This window comes from Schistocerca gregaria, chromosome 4 (genome assembly GCF_023897955.1).
Source record: "Schistocerca gregaria isolate iqSchGreg1 chromosome 4, iqSchGreg1.2, whole genome shotgun sequence".
Lineage (NCBI taxonomy): Eukaryota > Metazoa > Arthropoda > Insecta > Orthoptera > Acrididae > Schistocerca > Schistocerca gregaria.
In genome coordinates, this window is record NC_064923.1 from 329270096 (window position 1) to 329291543 (window position 21448).

Below are 21448 nucleotides of genomic sequence, written 5' to 3' on the forward strand. Positions count from 1 at the left end.
GCGTACATTGAATGTTCCACAAAGCTGTTTTTGGTTACTGAGAATAGGAAATCGGCAATCGACAAATCCACAAGGTGTATCACATTTTCAACAAAATTCTGTAAAATCACACCAATCACAGATGAACTGATTCACAAAGTTTTCCTGGATTTCACATACAAATACCCAACTTAGCAGTTGCTCAGTGGATATGCTGTATTAGCATCAAAAAACGACAATATCAGTACCATAAATTTCAGCATTTTAAAAGGAATACCAGGTGAAGCAACAATGTATCAGTTCATTGACACTGTAATAATCATGACCAAGGTGTCAATTATCCCCGAATTCATGTGAATTCAGCCGATTTGTCAAGCGTGCTGCTTCACATATTAACATTGAAAGAAAATTAGCAGGCCTGTCATTCTTGACTGAACTGTAAATCCACAACTACTTTGAAATGCTACCAGGCTTTGAATGAAAGATGTGGTAAACAATATCATTGTAGCTACAATTTTAAAATAAAATTTGTGGGACAAGATGTGCTGTTGCCATGCTTTCCAGTGATTGCAATGTATGTCATTTGAAATGAAGTATCTGCAGTTTCTGGGACAGTCACTACAAATGTGTGGACTAAATTTGACAAATCCATGTTTTTCACATAGACAGCTGTATGTGACCTGCTCACACGTCGGAAAACCTTCAGATTTATCCATATATGTGCGACATTGGGGTGACAGGAAGTGTGTGGGGGGAGGGGTGTGGGTGAAATATGTATCCAAAAACACAAAAAATGGAATTTAAACACAAGTCGTTTTGTCTTTTTGAGTGGCAATGCAATGCAAGCCAAGTCCTTAATGTTTTTATATTATTAACCTTCAACCTTTCTTTCCCTTTGTACTTACATAAATATTACAAACTCTGACCAAGTAGTAGTACATTTTATTAAATGAAAATTTCTTTTGTATAACTTTACTATAACCAATAGAAACATTTGGTGATATGAAACTGCTGTGTAATTTGGTAGATTTTTTTTTTTCCATGGGCAGGACTGCTCAATAAACAACATCGCACAAATAGTGAGATGTGGGGAGTCTATGCCCCAAATATATGTTTATATTTAATTATTGGATAAGATTATGTTTTTATTATTGATTGTTTATTTATTAGAAGAGAAATCAGTTTCTTGGCTAATATATTATCGTCCAGAATTTCATTTCAGCTGTACTTCATAGTAATTCCTTATTGTAGCAGAAGGATTGAGGGTACTCACTTTCCACACTGAAAATTAAATAATTGTCACTTCCTGATATCTGTTTTTCATCCTTTTTAATAGGATAGGGAATCACCAAACAAACATGCCCCATCATCAGATGTCTATAGGATCAAAACTGCTGATAGTGTAAAAGATAACGAAAAAAGATATGGAGTTTTATACGATGATACGCCTCCACCCATACCACCACCTCCTCTGAACTACTTGAAGAATGCTGCTGCTCACAGGGCATCAGGTGAGTATTTGATTTGTTTCTCCAATATTAGTGCAACTAGTGGTAAGCTTACTACAGTATGGCAGTAGTCTTTTGATTTATCAACCATTTTCATGACAATTATGTGGAAACGATTAGTGACAAGGCTGTGCTTAGTTTTATTTCTTCGTTTGACAAATTGTTTCTGATGAAATTGAGTGTCATAATTTTATTAATTGTTATGTGACTGCTTAAATCTGTTTTTTATATGTATAAAAAAGATGCTAAGCCATCAGTTGTTCTTGTCTATTTCATAACATAGATATTCTCTAAAACACTACTTCGTAGTTTTCAAATCTCCATATTACTGTTTGCACTCACACTGGTATGGTGCTCTATTTGAGGAGCCAGTAAGTGAAATTCATTTCGCCATATACCGAGCGAGGTGGCGCAGTGGTTAGCACACTGGACTCGCATTCGGGGGGACGACAGTTCAATCCCGTCTCCCGCCATCCTGATTTAGGTTTTCTGTGATTTCCCTAAATCATTTCAGGCAAATGCCGGGATGGTTCCTTGAAAGGGCACGGCCGATTTCCTTCCCAATCCTTCCCTAACCCGAGCTTGCGCTCTGTCTCTAATGACCTCGTTGTCAACGGGACGTTAAACACTAACCACCACCACCACCATTCTGCCATAGCCTAGCTTTAGTGTGGGCAAAAGTCAGTGTGGAATAAAAATGGTGAAACACATTATTAAAGTTTTTGCCTTAGGCTAATAACTACTAACCAGATTTTTCTGGTAATTACAGGTAAAATAAATTCCACAAAATTTTATAGGTGTTATGTTCTCAGATGTCCCTTTTAATTTAAACTGCTATTGAAAATGGCTATTTCTCATCCAACAGCCTCTGTAATTGAGGTTGCTAATGCATACTTGCTCAGTGACACTAAATTTGCTGATAACTGGCTCAAATTGTTGTGGTGGAAGGAATATTCACTGCAGTTTTTTTATGTTAAGGGGAGGGAGAAAAATAACTGGATTCTACATTGTACACCAAGATTCCGGATTAAGTTTCTAACATTTATGCTATGTGTCACAGTGTAAAGGTATCAACTGTAGAAGTTGAGCTCGATGGCCCCTTTGCACAAGCACTAAATTTCACCTACTCCATTCTCTTCATCCATATCAACAAAAACACTACACTACAGCACAAACATATTTAAGATCGGCAAAAAATGCACAACACCCTTTGGCTACACCGAGGGTATATAAAATTCCTTGTAGTTGTGAACAGGTTTATATCGGTACCACAAAGAGAAGTGTGAACACCCATCTTCTTGAGCATAAGAGGAATTGCCACCTGGGTCACACGGATAAATCAGCAGCAGCGGAACATGCACCGCAAGCGTGACGATCGATTACTTTCAATTGAGAATGTTGGCATTACCAGAGACGATCTCATAGCCAACACCATGGGATAGACATTGGCGCCCTCTGTACTGCCTATATAATCAGCACTTCCTCGAGTTCTCTTCGCAGTTTGCCGCTGTATGTCAGGGGAGAGTTTTATACTTCGACCACGGCCTATCAGCTCGGAAGTTTTAAGTGAAGACAATACCGGCCGTGAAAGCTTACATTGTATGATCAAACGCCTTTACGGGAAGGAAATATCTGCATCGGTTTGACGACTTGAAGGAATGAGCAAGAAGAAAGCACAACTACTGTTTACCTTCACCTCCTTGTTATGCTGTAGGGACACTTTGACGCATTCTGAAATTTCTGAAGGCGAAGAGGATGTTACGCTCGGCTCAGGCTCATCGTATTTACAACCGTGTGGAATCTGCAATGCTACGTGAGAGGATTCATTAGAGCGCTCGTGGAAACCAGCAGTAAGCTTTTTTATCTCCACTTGGTTTTTAGTAATACTATGCAATGTGGCGATTGGAATTAGATTGATGGTCTAACATTCAAAACTGTGGAAGTTAGTGCAGACATATCAGCAAATAGACAGAAGAAGAAGTAGTTCAATAACTTACAGAACAACATTTCAGGAGGTTCAGTTGAGGACAATTCTCGTACTGTTATTAACCTGTCTGACAAAGATTTATCAAATGTTGAAATTTCTGTACTAGCGAAAGGAGGCAATTTTGCTGTGATGTCCCAAAATGTACCCACAGAGGATATCGTAGAAAATATTGAGGCAGGTATCCGGCAGCTGCCACAGCAGTCTGACGTAATTAGGATGGAAACGGTTAGGATTTTATGTACATGTCAGCCACCTAACAGTAATTTGTCACAGGCACAAAGGAAGTTGCTGAGGGATATAAATACAGATAAAAACATTATTGTTCTTAATGCAGATAAGGGTAATGCCACCATCATACTGAACAGTGAGAACTATCATGGAAAAATCAATGATATTTTGGTTCCCTCCAATTACAAAAAAGTCCAGAAAGATCTGAGTATGAAGATTTTAAGAATGACCAATCGACTGGTGAAAGTGTCTTCATTCGCCTCCGACGATAAGAAGCTGCTTTGTAAAACAGAAATGTATCCACCTAGACTTTATGGCATACCCAGAGTGCATAAACCTGAGATTCCGTTGAGGCCAATTGTCAGCGCTATAGGTGGAGCAACACACGAGTTAGCTAGACACCTTGCCTCAGTGCTGCAACCTTATGTTGATACAATGGACAGTCATATTAAAAATTCAGCTCATTTCATTGACAAGTTAAAGGAAACGAGTGTGGGCCTGGATGATATCTTTGTCAGTTTTGATATGTATCGTTATTTACCATGATTCTGGTAAACTAAGCTATCTTATGCATAGCAGAAATTTTTCGTACCAATATTTTGGCATTATTCCGAAACTGCCTCACCACAACCTACTTTCAGTACGATAATAACTTTTATGAACAGATTGACGGGGTGGCTATGGGCAGTCCTCTTAGTCCTGCTGTGGCTAACTTATTTATCGAGACTTTTGAACAACAGGCGTTGCAGACTGCCAGGAAGAGACCAGCCAGATGGTATCGCCATGTTGATGACACATTCGTAGTCGAGCAGAGGAGTTGGATGCCTTCCTGACACATTTAAACAGCATTAATCTGAAAATCCAATTTACTATGGAGACTGAAAGGAATGGGCAATTGAATTTCCTGGATATGTCTGTGATTAAATGACGGGATGGAACGTTGGGCCATAAGGTGTATAGATAAGCCACACATACTGATCGTTATCTGCATAAAGATTCAAACCACCACCCCAGACAAAAAAAAGGTGTAATGAAAACCTTAGTAGACAGGGGGTACAAAATTTGTGAACCTGTTTATTTAAAAGATGAGATTGAATATCTACGGTCAACTTTTGTGAAGAGTGGCTATTCTAGCAAGGATATAGATCGAGCACTTCGCTCTATGCAGAGAATCAGGAGCAACGACGAACAACAGTCGCCCAAGGGCAAAGTTTTTCTTCCTTTCATTAATAAGGTCACAGATCGCATTGGGAAAGTTTTAAACAAGTATGGGGTGGAAACTATTTTCAGGCCCACCAGAAAAATAAAAGAATATTTAAGATCGGCAAAAGATGCACGACACCCTTTCGCTACACCGGGGATATATAAAATTCCTTGTAGTTGTGGACAGGTTTATGTCGGTACCACAAAGAGAAGTGTGAACACCCGTCTTCTTGAACATAAGAGGAATTGCTACCTGGGTCACATGGATAAATCGGCCGTAGCGGAACATGTTTGCCAGGAAGGTGATCATGAAATAAAATTCAGCAAGACGAGCGTCATATCAAACACCTCGCATTATTATGCACACGTGTGTAGAGAGGCTAGATTGATAAACACTGTAATAATTTTAATAGGAAAGACAAAGTTGTTAAACTGGATAATATTTGGATGTCAGCATTGCACCGCAAGTGTGACGATCGATTACTTTCAATCGAGAATGTTGGCATTACCATAGACAATCTCATAGCCAACACTACGGGATCGACAGTGACACACTCTGTACTGCCTATATAATCAGCTCTTCCCTGAGTTCTCTTCGCAGTTTGCTGCTGTACCTCCGAGGATGTCTACCGCGATCGGAGATGAAACATCAGGGGACAGTTTTGTACTTCGACCATGGCCTATCAGCCCGGAAGTTTTAAGTGAAGACAATACCGGCCGTGAAAGCTTACATTATACTAAGATTGTCATCAGCATCTAGGATGCAGCAATTAGGCATTTGCCTGTTATGTCTTAAAATTTATGCTCACTGTTTCCTTGGTTGACCTATGTCTCTCAATCCTTTCAGGTATGCTCACCATTTTCTTGGTCAGCCAATGTCATTCCTTCCTTTCAGGTTGTAGTTCAGGATATCCCTTGGTAGTCTTTCATTTCTCATTCCTTTCATGTCATGTTTCCACTTATCCATGTATTGAAAAGTCCAAGTTGGAATATCAACAATATTGTGAAAAGAATAGATTGTTACTCACTGAAAATGACACATTGAGTTGCAGACAGGCACAATGAAAAGTGTGTTACACACTGTGTTTCAGGCCAAAGCCTTCTTCCGAAAAAAAAAAAAAAAAAAAAAAAAAAAAAAAATACCTCACACGTACATGACTGTTCTCTCTGGCTGCTGCAGTCAGAATGCAGTGGTATCATGTCAAACAGAAGCAGCAATCTGAAGTGGTGTGAGAAAGGAGGAAGGATAACATGGTAAGGGGGGGGGGCAGTGCTGCAAGACTGTGTGTGTGTGTGTGTGTGTGTGTGTGTGTGTGTGTGTGTGTGTGTGTGTGTGTGTGTGTGTGGTGGTGGTGGGGGATGTAAGTGGGGAGGAGATGATATGAACTGTTGGGTGGAGTGTTAGGGGACAGTAGATTACCTTAGGTTCAGGCCAGCATGATTTTGGGAGTGGAAAATGTATAGTAAGAATAACTCCTATTTGTGCAGTTCAGAGAAGCTGATGGTTGAGAGTAGGATCCAGGTGACCTGGGTTGTGAAGCAACCATTGAAAGCATGCAAAATATGTTGTGCCCCAGTGCTGTCCACTTTGCTTTTGGCCACAGTGGGCAGTGGCCATTCATCCTGGTAGACAGCTGGTTGGCAGTCATACCAATATAAAAAGCTGTGAAGTGATTTCAGCAGAGCTGATATATGGTATATGTCATGACATGTGATCAGTGTTGTCTTGTAAATTAAGTATTCTCTTTTGTTTCTTTGTATGCTCTAAACATTGGTATAATTTACAAACTGTATACATTACCAAGTATCTCACTGCTGCAGACTGTAAACTCATAGCAAGGTCATATTTAAAAAAAAAAAAAAAAAAAAAAAAAAAAAAAAAAAAAGTAAAGTGCTTATTTATAATTAAATTTAACGAGATTCCTGAGCATAAATAGTTGTGTATGAGTTAATAGATTCATTATTATTATTATTATTATTATTATTTATTTTCATAGAAGAGAGTTGCTCTGAAGTGGATGAAGAATCTCGCGCAACAATTTTGTCCACCCCAAGTCATGAAGGAACCTTATCAACAGGCAGTCTGAGCCGACGCCACACACGCATGCAGCAACGTATGTCAAGGCAGGCACAGCAAAAGAGGTTAGCTGATTCATTAAGAGCAAAATGATAACGTTTAATACTAACATCTCGTACACTAATATTTGTATCTCATACATTAGAACTGAAATATATTAGAACAAACGACATGTTGTGTGTATTCAATGACCTTTCAAGTGAAAAGTCCATAGAATAATTATTATTGCTAAATTGTGTGGTTTGTTTACACAAAACATATTAATTTCAGGCTGATCTATAACGTAATCCTTTTGGTTTTGTCACTGAGTCATTGTTTCCTGCATTTTGTGGGAATTTAAACAAGCCCTCATACATTATACACTGAGGTGACAAACGTCATGGGACATTGATCTGCACATATACAGACAGCAGTAGTATTGCGTACCAAATGTATAAAAGGGATGAGCATTGGTGGAGCTGTCATTTGTGCTCAAATGATTCATGTGAAAAGGTTTCTGGCGTGATTGTAGCTGCATGATAGGAATTTACAGACTTTGAATGCAGAATGGTAGTTGGAGCTAGATACATGGTACATTCTATTTAAGAAATCGTTGGGGAATGCAATATTCTGAGAACCACAATGTCAAGAGTCTGCCAAGAGTACCAACTTTCAGGCTTTATCTCTCACCAACAATGCAGTGGCCATTAGCCTTCACTGAACAACTGAGAGCAGCAGGATTTGCTTAGAGTTGTCAGTGTTAACAGACAAGCAGCACCACATGAAATAACTGCAGAAATCAAAGTTGGATGTATGATGAACGTATCTGTTAGGGCAGTGTGGTAAAATTTGGTGTTGATGGCCTATGACAGCAGATGACCAATGCGAGTGCCTTTGCTAACAGCATGACATCACCTCCAGTGCCTCTCCTGGGCTTGTGACCATATTGGTTGGACTATAGACAACTGATGTTAGGGTTTGAGTATCATGCAGACCCCATGAAGCCATGGACCCGAGTTGTCAACAAGCTACTTTTCAAGCTGGTGGTGGCTCCATAATGGTGTGGACTGTTTTTGCATGGAATGGAGTGGGTGTCCTCTTGATGTACAGCTGTTTGGACACCATTTGCAGCCATTTATGGACATCGTGTTTACAGACAACATGGGTGACAATGCACCACATCACTAGGCTACAATTAATGGCGATTGGTTTGAAAATTGTTCTGGACACTTAGGGCGAATGGTTTAGCCACCCAGATCACCCAATATGAGTCGCATCAAACATTTATAGAACATAATTGAGAGGTCAGATCATGCACAAAATTCTCCACCGGAAAAACTTTTGCAATTATGGACAGCTATAGAGGGAGCTTGCTTTAATATTTCTGCAGGGGACTTCCCAACGACTTGTTGAGTCCAAACCATGTCGAGTTGCTGCACTACGCTGGGTAAAACGTGGTCCGACATGATGGTGCGAGATATCCCATAACTTTTGCCACCTCACTTTATAAAACTCTTACTTGCTATTAGTAATTATTACATTTCTAATAACTCATTTCTAATAACTGTCAAACTTATGTAATAAATTGTTAGGGAACAAAAAATCATGATGCAGCTTAACAGTATGTATGTACATTTGCGTGTGCCTTGGTCCAAGTTGGGGCAAAGGTTGCTAACTTAGACTTTTAATGAGACTCATGTGAGTCAAATTTATTGTAATATTAAAAATGTATCACTCTGTTCCGGAAGCACATTAAAATATATTAAATTGAATGTGTGATGAATCCTATACCTAAAAAGTAACTGAGCAACACTACTTCATGAATATGCAGTCCATTGCAAAACTGGCAGCCAACAGCTGTGCTTTTTGCTTTGTTACAGCAAGTGAAGTGCCATGCAAGTTTTTGAAGGAAACGAATGTGAGGTTCAGGTTTAACGCCACATAAGTGTCAAGACCATTATTAGATATGTAGCCCAAGTTCACATAGGGCAGGAATGCAGAAGGAAATAAGCTGTCGTCATTTCAAAGGAATCTTCCAGCATTCAGCTTGCTTATTTTTGAGAACCCATGAAAAACCTAAATCAGAAAGATCAGACAGCTATTTGAAACCCACTACTTCTGAATGCAAGTCTACCACCACATTTGATAGGAACTTAGAATAGTTAGGGCTGGCAAACTGAATTCCCACTGGAACATCCATTTGGACAAGGAAGTCTTTTTTTTAATTGAAGTAATGATGAAATTTGTACACTATGTAATAAAACTATCCAGGCACCCACTATTAGGTGCATTGTGCTGCCACATACTGCCAGGTACTCCATATTAGCAATCTTAGTAGTCATTAGACATCATGAGAGGGCAGAATGGGACTCTCTAGAGAACTCACGGACGTCAGGCAGTAGGGCGTCACTTGTGTCATACATGTGTGAGTTTTCCACACTCCTAAACATTCGTAGGTCCACTGTTTCCAATATGAGAGTGAAGTAGAAACATGAAGGAACACGTACAGCACAAAAGTGTACAAGCCGACCTTGTCTATTGACTGACAGATGACTGACCGTTAAAGAAGGTCATAATGTGTAATAGGCGGACATCCATCCAGACCATCACACAGGAATTTCAAACTGCATCAGGATCCACTGCAAATACTATGACAGTTAGGTAGGAGGTTAAAAAACTTGGATTACATCGTTGAGTGGCTGTTCATTATCGTGCCAGTAAATGCCAAATGATGCCTTACTTGGTGTAAGGAGTGTAAACATTGAATGTTTGAACAGTGGAAAAACATTGTGTGAAATGATGAATCATGGTACACAATGTGGTGATCTTATGGCAGGGTGTGGGTTTGGTGAGTGCTTGGTGAACATCATGTGCCAGAATTCGGAGGCAGTGGTGTTATGGTGTGGTTGTGTTTTTCATGTAGGTGACTTGCATCCATTGTTGTTTCACATGGCACTATCACAGTACAGGCCTACATTGAGGTGTTAAGCACCTTCTTGCTTTCCACTGTTGTTGTTGTTGTCGTCTTCAGTCCTGAGACTGGTTTGATGCAGCTCTCCATGCTACTCTATCCTGTGCAAGCTTCTTCATCTCCCAGTACCTACTGCAACCTATATCCTTCTGAATCTGCTTAGTGTATACATCTCTTGGTCTCCCTCTACGATTTTTACTCTCCATACTGCCCTCCAATGCTAAATTTGTGATCCCTTGATGCCTAAAACATGTCCTACCAACCGATCCCTTCTTCTCCCCAATCCTATTCAATACCTCGTCATTAGTTACGTGATCTATCCACCTTATCTTCAGCATTCTTCTGTAGCACCACATTTCGAAAGCTTCTATTCTCTTCTTGTCCAAACTAGTTATCGTCCATGTTTCACTTCCATACATGGCTACATGCTTTCCACTATTGAAGACCAATTTGGGAACGGCGATTTCATTTTTCAACATGATCGAACACCTGTTCATAATGCATGGCCTGTGGCGGAGTGGTTACATGACAATAACATCCCTGTAATGGACTGGCCAGCACAGAGTCCTGACCTGAATCCTATAGAACATCTTTGGGATGTTTTGGAATGCCGACTTTGTGCCGGCCTCACCGACCAACACAGATACCTCTCCTTAGGGCAGCATTCTGTGAAGAATGGGCTGCCATTCCCCAAGAAACCTTCCAGCACTTGATTGAACGTATATCTGTGAGAGTGGAAGCTGTCATCAGGGCTAAGGGTGAGCCGACACCATATTGAATTCCAGCATTATTGATGGAGCGTGCCACGAACTTGTCAGTCATTTTCAGCCAGGTGTCCGAATACTTTTGATCACATAGTGTATCTATAAAAGTTACCATGGCATGGTTAAAGATGCAAAAAGATATATTATGTTATGAAGAAATTCCCAGACCAGACAAAGATAGCAATGTGAAAGAGTTTACGTGTATTTGGTGGTCATATGTAGCCGGTTCTTTGTTCTGGGAATGAAAGAATCTTTTTTATTATTTTCTTTCTCGTATAAAAACAAAGAGAATTATTTTTATTATTAATAGATCATTTTTGTTGTGATATTGTATATGTATTGTATATGTGACTATCACTTATACTCTCAACCTGCAATGGATTGTTGATATCATATTTCATAGGTGAATAAATTTACTTGTACTTTGGTTGATATTTATTTATGTATTTTGTACATCCATCTTATTAATACATGACAGCATATGGAATGGGTCAATTTTGCTATACTGGTAATTACACATACATACAGTTGAAGAGCTGAGGCTGATCTAAATACTAGTATCACAAATATTTGTGTATTATTCATTGCGGCTCAGGGACTCTTCTAATGTGTAAAATGGTCCTTGCATCACCAGACACTTAAACCGTCTTAATAAGAGTTCATCATTCACTTGACATTTCATTTGCGGAGGTAGGACATTAAAAAATCCTGTACTCCCTCAACTCTATCCTCTTCCCCATAGCACTCAATTTTGTCTGCTCAGAGAGAATGTCTTTTTGCATCATGGCTGTGATACATGTTATTGGGTTGAGAGAGAGACTTTGTTCATGTGAAACATGTTGGGGAGAATATACATTCTACTGTAGTTGTGGTGATTAATATTACCAGAATATGAGGCCACATGCCATGATGACATGAAAGCAGTCATAATATACTGATTAATTAACATCCTCATTTCTGCAAGGGTAACAATGCTTAAACTAAATGCTGCAGGAAATGGTCTTTTGCACTGATTGAGGGTGTGGTTTGACCAGTTTATTATACTGACAGCGAAGAAAACCACATATTTGGCATTATGTACTCTTGTTATCTGCTAACCATCAATTTTTTCCCATTTTTTTCCGCATATTTATGATCTGTTCAGAACTGAATAAAACTTATTTTACTGACATTGAGAGAAAGATCATGTTTGATAATCAGTTCATAATATCAGCAAAAACCTTATTTACTGACACTTTAATTTTGTATGCTGAATTACCAGTAATTACTGTCTAGTCATCAGCAAAGGTGTACATTTGTGTTACTTTGTACAAAAGAGACATATCATTAATAAAAGGTAGGGGAATCAGAAGTGAGTCTTGAGGTACCCTACAAGTGTTGGTATTACAGTCTAACGATGGTGAGATGTTCTCCCCACTTGCTTACTTTTTCCAGTCTGGGAAATTTGTTTTATAGTTTTTCAGCCCAGTATCAGGCCACATCAAGTGTTACATTCTTGTCAAGCCATAGGTTGCCAGGGGTACATCTTGTGGGGCGGTTGGGACATAGTAAATGATGATCCATGTCTTGGATTTCTCAACAGTCGCATTTGTTGTGTGCTTCGTCTTTTAGGCTCCATTTAATTAGATTTGTTTTGACTGGCATGCACTACACCCATTTTGAAGCAATTCAGTATTCTCCAAATCTTCCAGCTTGATGTATTGCTGCCGGGCATCTCTTGTGAGGCAGGCTTGTTCTATGAGGTATCATTCTGCTTGGTACTAAGAATTCTTTTGTGGGATTTAAGTCTGCCAAGCCATCATGAAACACCCTTGCAGGGCGTGGCACTTATCAAAAGTCTGTTTAAATTCTTGTGTGTGTTCATGAGAAATTTTTCAGCGTTCAGGAGTGGGAATCTGTCTGATTTATATAGCTACCCAAGTGTTGTAGTTTCATGCATCCTGTTGTTAGTCTGCATGTGTCATCCAGGCTTGTGATGACTTTTTTGGCATGTGCAGTTCTGGACCACATGGAGTTTGCATGTTCCACTGAGGAAAAGCAAAGTACTTGAGCATTTGATCTTAGTATAGTTGCTCTCGATTCCCATTTACTATTCGCAACTTTCCTCAATATATTGTTCCTGATTAATAATGGACATTCCTAAATTTGGTATTATTCAATGTGTTTGTATCTCTTGGTTCCAATCTCCTCTTTGTTGTCTGTCAGCACAATAACAACTTTCTGTTATTTTATCTTGCAATGTAAACCAAAGAAAATAAATTTTTTGTGAATACGTTTGAGAGGAACTTTCAGTTTCAGTGGTGCTGAGTTGTGTGTTCCTTATAGCAACGAATTGTCTTGAATGCTGAAACAGTTATATGAGCATATGAATATTTACAGCACTTAAGTAACATCATGCTATTCTATGTAATGTTCCCCCAAGCAGTTAAATCAGATGGGTTTATGTCCTCTGGTGCCAAGTATGTGTGGTGCCACCCCTCGAAGAATAACGGTGATGGAAAACAATCTCGTCTGGCAGCAGATTCAAATGCTCTGTCCCTCTTATGGCAGTGCACAGGATGCAGTTGACAGAGATGCTGTCAATACTGCAACTTCTTAAGTTTTGTTTTTAAATAATAGTCACTGCTAGTAATCTTCAAGTAGATGAATTCAAGTTCCCTCACTTTTCAGACATTCACAAGGAAATATGGCTGTCTGAAAGCTGCTGGACTTGCTAAGCAGATGATCCACACTTGTCAGAATGTACTCAAATGTTTCCATGTATTCTAAATTAATTGTAGATTGTATCTGAATTATTACTTACTCCTATTCTTTTATGCATCATAGTTACTCATTCCTTCTTCTTTTGCATCATCTCAGCCTTTGCCTCAGAAAAAGAGAACTGTAATTCCGGTAGAAATCCTTACTGTCATCCATGTCCTCATCGATCCTTCTCTCTCCATCATATCATGCTCACCTCTATAAGAGGCTGGTGGTTCTTACCCCATTTATTTATTTCCACACTTTACCCAATGTGTGTACCAAATTTGATTCAAATCACTCTGGAGGTTTAGGATGATCTATTTACCTGTGGCTTTGCTCATATATGCACATTTCAAATGTATTTTACCTATTTCACATGTATTTGTACACATATTTCACTTGTGTCCCTAGAGAATTTTGCCCTTCAGTTACATTTTTAAGCAGCTCAATGTTTATGATGACTTATCTTCTGAACTATGTGCTGTACAATGATGTAATTTTGAAGGTACATCCATTGGTATATGTGGCTGTCTGCAAAATGTATGGTGAACAGAGTTAAAAGTAAAGAAATGATAAATTGAAACATCATGCACGATGCACCAGTTTTTCATGCATTTCAGTGTCTATGATGTCATGTTTCCTGAAAAATATGCATCACACAATGATATAATTTTTTGGGACATTCAATGGTATATGTGAGTACAGTCTGCAAAATGTGTCACAAATACAGCTAATGGTAAAGAAGTAATAAATTAAAATGTCATGTTTCATGTGACAGTTTTACTACATGAACAGAGAAAATGTAATAAGAGGTAAACTTTCATTCTCAAATACTGGATGACTAAAACATGGTTATTTGTTCATCATGGGCTTTTTCATCCCCACCCATTTGATAGGTGGTTCTCATTCGTGCAGTGATGATTTCCAGACAGTAAGTGGTATGTGTACCAAGTTTGGTTGAAATCATTCCATTGGTTTAGGATGATGTACATACATACATATTACATATAAATGTACATCAATTTTTATAATATGTCTAGATTTGAGTTACTTATTTAAAAAGATCATTGTTTCCTGCATAAGTACCTTTTAAAATTGTTTTTACTTTGTGACTCACATTAATATTATCTGATATGTTGACTGTATTGAAACTACAAATGACTTGCAAATCATGACATTATAAAACCATGATATTATATGACTTCGCATTTTTTTGTTGATTTCAGACTCAGGATGGCTCAGGAAATTCAGCGTCAGTTAGAAGAAGTGGAAGTGAAGCAGAAAGAGCTGGAACAGAGAGGAGTCAATGTGGAAAAAGCTCTTAGAGGAGAAAGTGCAGGTACCAACTAAGTTCCATCTACTATTAACTTCTGTATGTTTTTGACACAGTCCCTTTACACGATACAGTCATTATTGGTTTTGCCCCACAATGGCCTTCTTCAACTCGTACAATAGAAAAAAAGGAAAACTGCCTATATTAAGACCTTAAAACAAACAGCAAAGTTTCTGTGACTTCTTGTGAGTTAAGTAATGTACAATTTTACACAAAGTGGAAAAAGTGAATGGTTAGATATTTTAGAAGAGATTTATGTTGTGCACTGGAAAGATCTGAACAAACTCCTCAATGACAGAATGAGTGTACAATGGATGCACATTTCAGTATTTGTGATGATCTATTCATTTGAAGCAGGTGTGCTTCAGCTGACGATGGGGCCTTTCTGTGACTAAGTGCTGCACTGAGCCATCCACACCATGTCTTCACTTATAAGCTTCTGCCCATCTAACACAAACACCACACAACCAGAAGAGGAGCAGCAGTCTGCTGCAGAATGCCACCCTTGTCATCCAGGCTGTGTCATCTTTGTTGGGCTTATCACCAGAGGTGTAATTATCTTGGGCCTAAAGTGCAGCACCATCAGTCATCATAAATATTTACCATACCAATTGCTCCTGTTTCCTTTTATTATAAAGACCTAACTCTGTTTTAAATATGAGTTTACTTCTTGAACAAGCTGTACTCTATTTTTTACGTAGGCTGGAACTTAAACAGTGGCAACACTGCTGTGGAGAAAATCTACCTTTGTCGCTGATAGCACAAATCGTTGACATACCTACCTTACCTCCGAGCAAATGGATTCGCCCGTCCCATGTCGAGCAAATGGATTCGCCCGTCCCATGTCACCGGCGTATGCACAATCAAGGGAAATATAGTCACTTGTGAGTGAGTGGTCTAACATAATGGTGTCACTATGTTTTCGAAACAGGAACAACGGAGTTTGATCAAGATTGAATGTGCCAGAGATCGTAAAGCATGACAGTGTCTTCAAGGTCTTCAAGAGGCATGCGGAAAATTGGCATTGCTGTACAGAACAGTGTCATATTGGGTAAAAGCCTTCAATGAAGGTTGGCAAACTGTGGCAAACATGCATTGGGCAGGTCGTCATAGCATCTCTGAAGAAGAAGCGCATGCTCTTGCTGCGTTTGTGGACAGTGATCGATGCCACACGATTCATGAGCTCGCCCATGAAACCGGATTAGTGCATACGACTGTTCTTTGCATCCTGAAGGAATGCCTGGGCATTCAAAAAATTGCATCATGACGGGTTCCGCATGACTTGATGGAAATTCAGAAATGGATGCATTACAATGCTGCTCACACTCACTTGGAGCACTATGAGTGCAAAGGGGAGGCTTTCTTATGCCATATCGTAACACTGGATGAGACATGGGCCTCATCTTACGAGCCAAAACTGAAATGCCATTCCAATGAATGGCGTCATTATGGGTCGCCCCATAAGTCGAAAGTGCGACAGAGCCCCAGTGTGGTGAAAGTTATGGTGATTCTCGTGTACGATTGTGATGGTGTTATTCTAATACATTACGTTCCTTCACGGTAGACCATCAGTTCACAGTATTACTGTTTGTTTTTGGTGCATCACCTGTGACCAGCTTTGTGAAATAAGTGGTGACACTTTCTGCGCAACCAACCCCTCATTTTTCACGACAATGCACGGTTATATACAGCACAAGCTGTGGTTGCTCTGTTCAGTTGATGAGACTGGGAAGTACTGTACCATCCACCATACTTCCCAGACTTAAGTCCTTGTTACTTTGATTTGATTCCGAAGATGAAGGGACCACTTTGTGGCATTCGCTTCAGAACTGTTCCAGAGATTTGACAGGCAGTAGACCACTCAATTTGTACCATCAACAGAAGAGGCTCTGCTAATGGTATACTAGGCCTTCTACATTGCTGGACATGGGTTCTACACAATGCTGGTGACTACTTTGCAGGACAGTAACAAGTGCAAATGTGTAACTCTTTTGTATCGGTTGTGAGTAAATAGTTTCCACTATTTAAGTTCCGACCCTTGTATATTTTATGAATAACTGCTAGAACTTTTATTATAACTTAGACATATTTTATGATTTTCATAATTAAAGAGTTGTCTTATAGAGGATGTGCACATCTAGCACAAAATGAAGTGAAAGAAAAGTACATTTAGTTGTATTTATGATTTTAGTATTACCAGTTTCTGTATGCATGAATGTTTGTTCAACAAATGTCGCTCATGGCCATTAGGTGTGAACCAAGCATATTTTAATTGTGTCTTGCTTAACTTGAAAGTAGACCTATGGAAAAAAAAAACTTGTTTGAAAATCTTAATATAGGGTCTTTTCCTATTGTAGCATGTAAAGATGGCCACTGTGATTGTATCATATAAAGTGATTGTGTCAAAAATAAACAGAAGGTCATAATGAGCCAATCACTGGTCTCCTTCAGCTGACTATCATGTTTGATCTAGTCTTTTGGCTTATGTTTTTATTCTGCAAGAGAATAACAATGAGAACATGTTATTATTTCAAGTGGCTGCACAAAAGGATGAAGGGGACCTCCTCAAAGAGTGGTTTGCCTTAGTAAGAGAACGAAGTGAACTGCGTCGCTTTGAGCGAGAACTATTAATAAGAGCAGAAGAATTAGAACTGGAGGACAGACATTCTCGTCTTCAGCAGGAGCTACGGGAGCGACTGAAAAAGGATGGTAAAGACATAATAATCATCAAGGTTTAATTTTCTTAAGAGATTCAAACATCAGTGTGTTTCAAATAGCATTTTTCAAATTTCTTTCTCAGGCATCAATGCGTTTCAGATAGCATAACTCAAATTTCTTTTTCTCGTTTACTTAATTATCCATGTGACAGACACACTTACTATTTTCTTATTATTCTAATCAAGCAAATTTCAGTAACAATAATTCCCCAATTGCAGATCATCCGAGCAATTCAAATTAACTTTCTTCTTTTGTGGATGGACAAGTATAAATTGAATTCTTCTAATGCAACATTTAAGACATTATGTAATATAACAATGAAAGAATCAAGTGTATGTGAATTGATTGCAAATATATTTTCTAATCAGTGGATGAAACTTTAAATCCAAATTAATAACTGGAAAAATTGTGTTGCAAAGAACATGCTCTGTTAAAGCTGTAATAGTTCCTGCTTTCTAATATTTTATATAATATGCACTGGTTTCCATAAATTGATGGAAAACAACTGAAATAATTATTTTCGCAAAGTTATGTGTCAAATTTATTTAACTTAGTTAGTGTAGTGCATATAATATAAACAAAAATGATACTCAGTTCCAGAACACTAATTTTTTTAAAAGTTGGAACATACAGGGATTGAGAAGTGGTGTACATTTGATATAGTACAAATAATTAGTGTAATTGCCTCAAGCTGCATAATAGTACATAAACCAAAGCATGCGTATGTTAAGTAGCATCTATTATATTCAAAGAAACTTGATGTCATTCTAATACAAAGCCAATTTTATTGCTTCAGATTTTTTCAGAGGAGGACAGTGAGCAACAACAGAGTCATGGTGTAGTGTTTATTTCTCAGTAGTGGCTGGTGAATCTTCTTGATTGTACTGTCCAACTTGGAGAGTCCACAGTGATAGGAGATCTTACATCAAAGGCAGTTGCTGACATCACTTTTGTGAAGGACCTTAATCAAACAAACAATGGGCTCACTAGTTGCTCCCAGTTGACCTATATTCCACTCCATTATTTGTTATCCCCAACTCTTTTAATAATTTATTGTTAATGCTTTTTATGGTTTAAGCCATCCACAAACTGTTCAAGGATGTTGCATGGAATATCAAAGCTATACCCATCTGTTACAGTCTGTCCAATGAGCAATGTCAGAGTACTCCATTGATGCAGGCCACTCAAAGGACCATGAAAAAATTGACAATACACAGCTGAAACATCAGTACAGGGTCTGGAATGTAAGCCTCACCATCCCCCCATCTTCATGTGTTCACTCTGCTCTGGTCCTCGCTTTTCATGCCTCCCTCCCCCTTCCCTCTCCCACCTCGCGCGCGCACGCGAGACACTCCTCTACGCCTTTCAGCCATCTGTCCTTGGTCATTTCTTTCTCATCTCCATTTCCTGTATCTTCTTGGGGTTCTCTTGTTTTTCATTCTCTTCAACTGCCCTTTTCATCTTAGTCTTTATGTTCGTATCCTGCTGTGCAGTGATTCGTCTTTCACCATTTCCCTTAGCCTTTTATTCCTCATCTTCTTTCTCCTTATTACTCATCTCCTGTTTCTAAGGAGCTCATTTCAAATGCCTGTCATCTGCTTACATCTGTTTCCTTAATTGCTCATATTTCATATGCAACCACCTCCTCCCTGTTTCCCCAGATGCTCAAGTCACCTGCAAACACAATTGTTTTATATTGTCTTCTCCAGTTTTTTTTTTTCTGCCACCTTAGTCATTATCTCATCCAAGACCACACACAGTGAAAAGGAGAGGTGACAATACACTTCTGTGTTTCACATCACGTTTGCTGAAACCAATCCATCCTTTCATTTCCCACATTCACACAACTTCCACAGTACATCTCCTCCACTCTGCTTGTTGTGTCTCTTCACACTCCCTTCTTTTCGAGTCCTTCCCAGATCTTTCGTCTTCAGATGCTATCAAATGCCTTTTCTATAACAAGAAAGGCCATCACAAGGTCTCCAGATTGATAGTGGTGCTGCTGAAGCTGCCTCACTGCAAAACTACAAATATGAGATCGACAGTTGACCTCCCATGTCTGAAGCCATACTGTTCCTCTGTTTTGTTCTTGACTATTGTTTAGATTCTGCTTTCCAGAAACTTTTAATATACCTTGGCATGGTGTGGTACCAGCAGACTCCTCTGTAGTTTCCACAATCCTGCCTACTGCCTTTCTTTAATATTGGGGGCAATTAGTGCCATCTTCCAATCTTTGGGTTTCTCATTCCACACCACCATCTGTAACAGACTGTGAACAGCTCAAAGAATCCTATCAAAAAGTAATTCATTCTCAAAGGTGGTAGCTTACAAAATATTGATTTTACAAATTTTTTAATCTTGCTGACAGCCTTGCACTCCTGAGAAGCATGATTAATAAAGGATATAGAAAAAGATTCACTGAAGTGTTGTGTATTACTTCACTGGATCATTAGCTGACATAAGTGTGTCTTGGAGATGCTTATTGTTAAAATTTCAAGAATGTATATTCCAGCAAGGATCAAGCAACATGCTACTTCCTCCCAAAGACATCTTACATAGTGATTTACCAATTGTCATTCTTCCCCTACACTGCTTACAAATGCAACAGGTTGAGAAGAGAATGATGATGGTACACAATGTATCTTCTCCCACACATTATTTGGTGGCTTTCGGAATGAAATATGGGTCTAGATGTAGCCCTAAATTGTAAGATTATTTATTTATTTATTTTTTGGTAGCAAGTCCTTTACGAAAGCCAAATTGAGAGATTGTTAATGAGTTCTGCAGTGATAAATGACTTTGTATTTTATAGCTCACTTTTGCATAAAATTTTGAATTGATTCCTAGTGACTAGAGAGAATCGTTCTATCTTCATTTTTAAAGAGATGGCTGTTTCTACTGTATTTTTAAGTCTGTCAGAAAAGAAACCATGAGTAATTGTCAGATTACAGACATAACTATCTAACAGCACAATAATTTATTACTCTTCTAGCAACATCATCGTAGCCAGAAGAATGCCTTATATTTCAAATTTGACCATCTCTCTCTCTCTCTCTCTCTCTCTCTCTCTCTCTCTCTCTCTCTCTCTCTCTCTCTCTCTCTCTCTCTCTGCCCCCCCCCCCCCCCCTCCCTTGCTCCCTCCCTCCTTCCCTCCTTTCCTTTTTTAAGCAGTACCTACTAATGCAAATATCTGCTAATTTCTAAGTTTTCCCTAGTGTTTTGTGAGGCTTCAGTAGTGATAAGGGTAATCAACTACTTTCTGAGCATAGCTTTACAAACAAAAAGTTAGGTCATATTATACACAAATCAACAGAGAATTTGTAGTCGTGTATGTGAATCCTTGTCTTTTACCTGTTGGTTTTCCTGTATCTCATTGTTATATTGTTTTGGTGGTAGAAAAACTAGTTACATTAGTTACTAAGCTTTGAAATTGTTTAGAATGCCTTTAGTGAAGAGGACATATGCAATGTATGTTTTCACTTTCAGTTGATTTAAAGGTGGAACATAATATGTAAATCTGGGATTGCTATCTATGTCATTATTATGTCATTAGAGCCTACAACATAAAATGAGTAATACCGATGTATGAAGAACTCAAACCCAGGAAAATACCAATACAATTTTCTTCAGAGAGTTATCGTTCTCATCTATTATGTGAACAGTGATTAATCTTTTACGAGTTTTATTTTACAGGAATTTTATATTTTTGACGAATCTGAATGTCACATTTCCTTCTCTTGTTTAGATTCAGAGAAGACATCAGATGATGTCGAAAAAGAGGGCCAAATCTTGAATGAAATGCTGGAGATTGTTGAACGACGAGATTCTCTCATTGCCTTACTGGAAGAGGATCGACAAAGGTGTGCCATAGTGTATTCTAGACATTGTTCTTATTCTGGTCTGGTGAGACGATCCTCCAGTAGTAAACTATCCCTTATTTATGTTTTTTGTATGCTTGC

At 38.7% G+C, this 21448-nt stretch overlaps 1 protein-coding gene across 11 annotated transcripts in view; it reads left to right on the plus strand.

Moving 5' to 3' along the window:
* LOC126268005 (F-actin-monooxygenase Mical) overlaps positions 1-21448 on the plus strand; it is a 505795-nt gene that overhangs the window by 460096 nt on the left and 24251 nt on the right. For all 11 annotated transcript variants that reach the window (XM_049973389.1, XM_049973388.1, XM_049973387.1 and 8 more), the window contains 5 exons: positions 1316-1490; positions 6903-7047; positions 14665-14777; positions 17307-17480; positions 21235-21349. In XM_049973389.1, the coding sequence (XP_049829346.1) occupies positions 1316-1490; positions 6903-7047; positions 14665-14777; positions 17307-17480; positions 21235-21349 (722 nt within the window). The remainder of the gene's footprint in view (positions 1-1315; positions 1491-6902; positions 7048-14664; positions 14778-17306; positions 17481-21234; positions 21350-21448) is intronic.